The sequence below is a fragment of the Microtus ochrogaster genome, unplaced genomic scaffold, assembly GCF_000317375.1.
Source record: "Microtus ochrogaster isolate Prairie Vole_2 unplaced genomic scaffold, MicOch1.0 UNK15, whole genome shotgun sequence".
Lineage (NCBI taxonomy): Eukaryota > Metazoa > Chordata > Mammalia > Rodentia > Cricetidae > Microtus > Microtus ochrogaster.
Window position 1 is genome coordinate 1,104,392 of NW_004949113.1, and position 1,267 is coordinate 1,105,658.

Below are 1,267 nucleotides of genomic sequence, written 5' to 3' on the forward strand. Positions count from 1 at the left end.
TGAAACAGGCACCAAAGCTACAGAGAAACCTTGTATAAAAAAAATAAAAAAATAAAAAAAAAAAAACCAAAGCACAGCGTTTACTCTGTGAAGAACTTCATTCCTAGGGGTAGGTGCACACATTTACTCCTAGAGGCTGCTGGCTGCCTCCAGGCCTCGCTCCTGGAAGTATCTGTGGGGGAGCTGCGGGCGGCAGGTCTGAGGTCCGTGGCTGAAGTAGGATGTGATCTTTCCTGGTTGCTCAGGATCTTCCTCAGCGGCCGAGTCCTCCCTGTGGGGAAAAGGAATGACACTGGCCACTTCCCAAGGAGCTGAGTGAACAAACATGGCCTCCTTCCCTCTTCTGCACCCATAGCACGCTCAGGACACGAACCACGTGACACTTTCTGCCTCCTTTTCCAGGATGGCCTGGGCTGTGCTCCAGCTGAACCGGACAAACTGGGGGAAGCCAAACACGGGGTCCACGTGTTTCCTCAGCCAGGCTTTCGTCTTGGGATCTAGGGAGAAAGAAGCAATGGTGACTGCACCTGAGTGGCAGGTGACAGTCACGTGCCACCTTCATCCTCAGCTTCTTTACTTTGTTGTTAAGACAGAATTTCACTCTGTAGACCACTGGCTGGTCACCCGCCTGCCTCTGCCTCCAGAATGGTGGGATTAAGGGCATATGTCTTTGGCTTTTTTGAGTACCAAGATACCCCCTCTATCTTAAATTCCTTTCTGTCCCATGTCCTTTGCATAGGCAGGTGTGGCCTGTCTCCAACCCCCATTCTGTGTCTCATCAGTGCTTAAGAAGTTTTGGGAGTATTTCTGAGACAACTCCCTAAAACACAAGGGTAACAGTCATCAAATTGATTTTTTGTTTGTTTGTTTGGGACAAGGTCTTGCTATGCTGCCCAGGTTAGCCCCAAACTTGTGATCCTCCTGCTCCTGTTTCAAGGATAAGAAAATACTACTGTGTCTAGCTTAACCTTTCCTTTCTTAAGAATTTTGTTATGGGGCTGGAGAGATGGCTCAGCGGTTAAGATCCTTGCCTGCTCTTCCAAAGGTCCTGAGTTCAATTCCCAGCAACCACATGGTGGCTCACAACCATCTGTAATGGGGTCTGGTGCCCTCTTCTGGACTTCAGTCATACACACAGAAAGAATATTGTATACATAATAAATAAATAATTGGGGGCTGGAGAGATGGCTCGGTGGTTAAGAGCATTGCCTGCTCTTCCAAAGGTCCTGAGTTCAATTCCCGGCAACCACATGGTGGCTCACAACCA

The 1,267-nt window shown here is 48.7% G+C and overlaps 1 protein-coding gene across 1 annotated transcript in view; it reads right to left on the reverse strand.

The window, feature by feature from the left end:
* Window positions 1-76: 76 nt before the first annotated feature.
* The window catches only part of Rnaseh2a (ribonuclease H2 subunit A), a 12,595-nt gene continuing 11,404 nt past the window's right edge, over window positions 77-1,267 (reverse strand). Inside the window, exons 9-10 of the mRNA XM_005366983.2 lie at window positions 374-497; window positions 77-271 (exon numbers count right to left, since the gene is read on the reverse strand). Coding sequence (XP_005367040.1) covers window positions 130-271; window positions 374-497 — 266 coding nt within the window. The 3' untranslated portion in view covers window positions 77-129. The remainder of the gene's footprint in view (window positions 272-373; window positions 498-1,267) is intronic.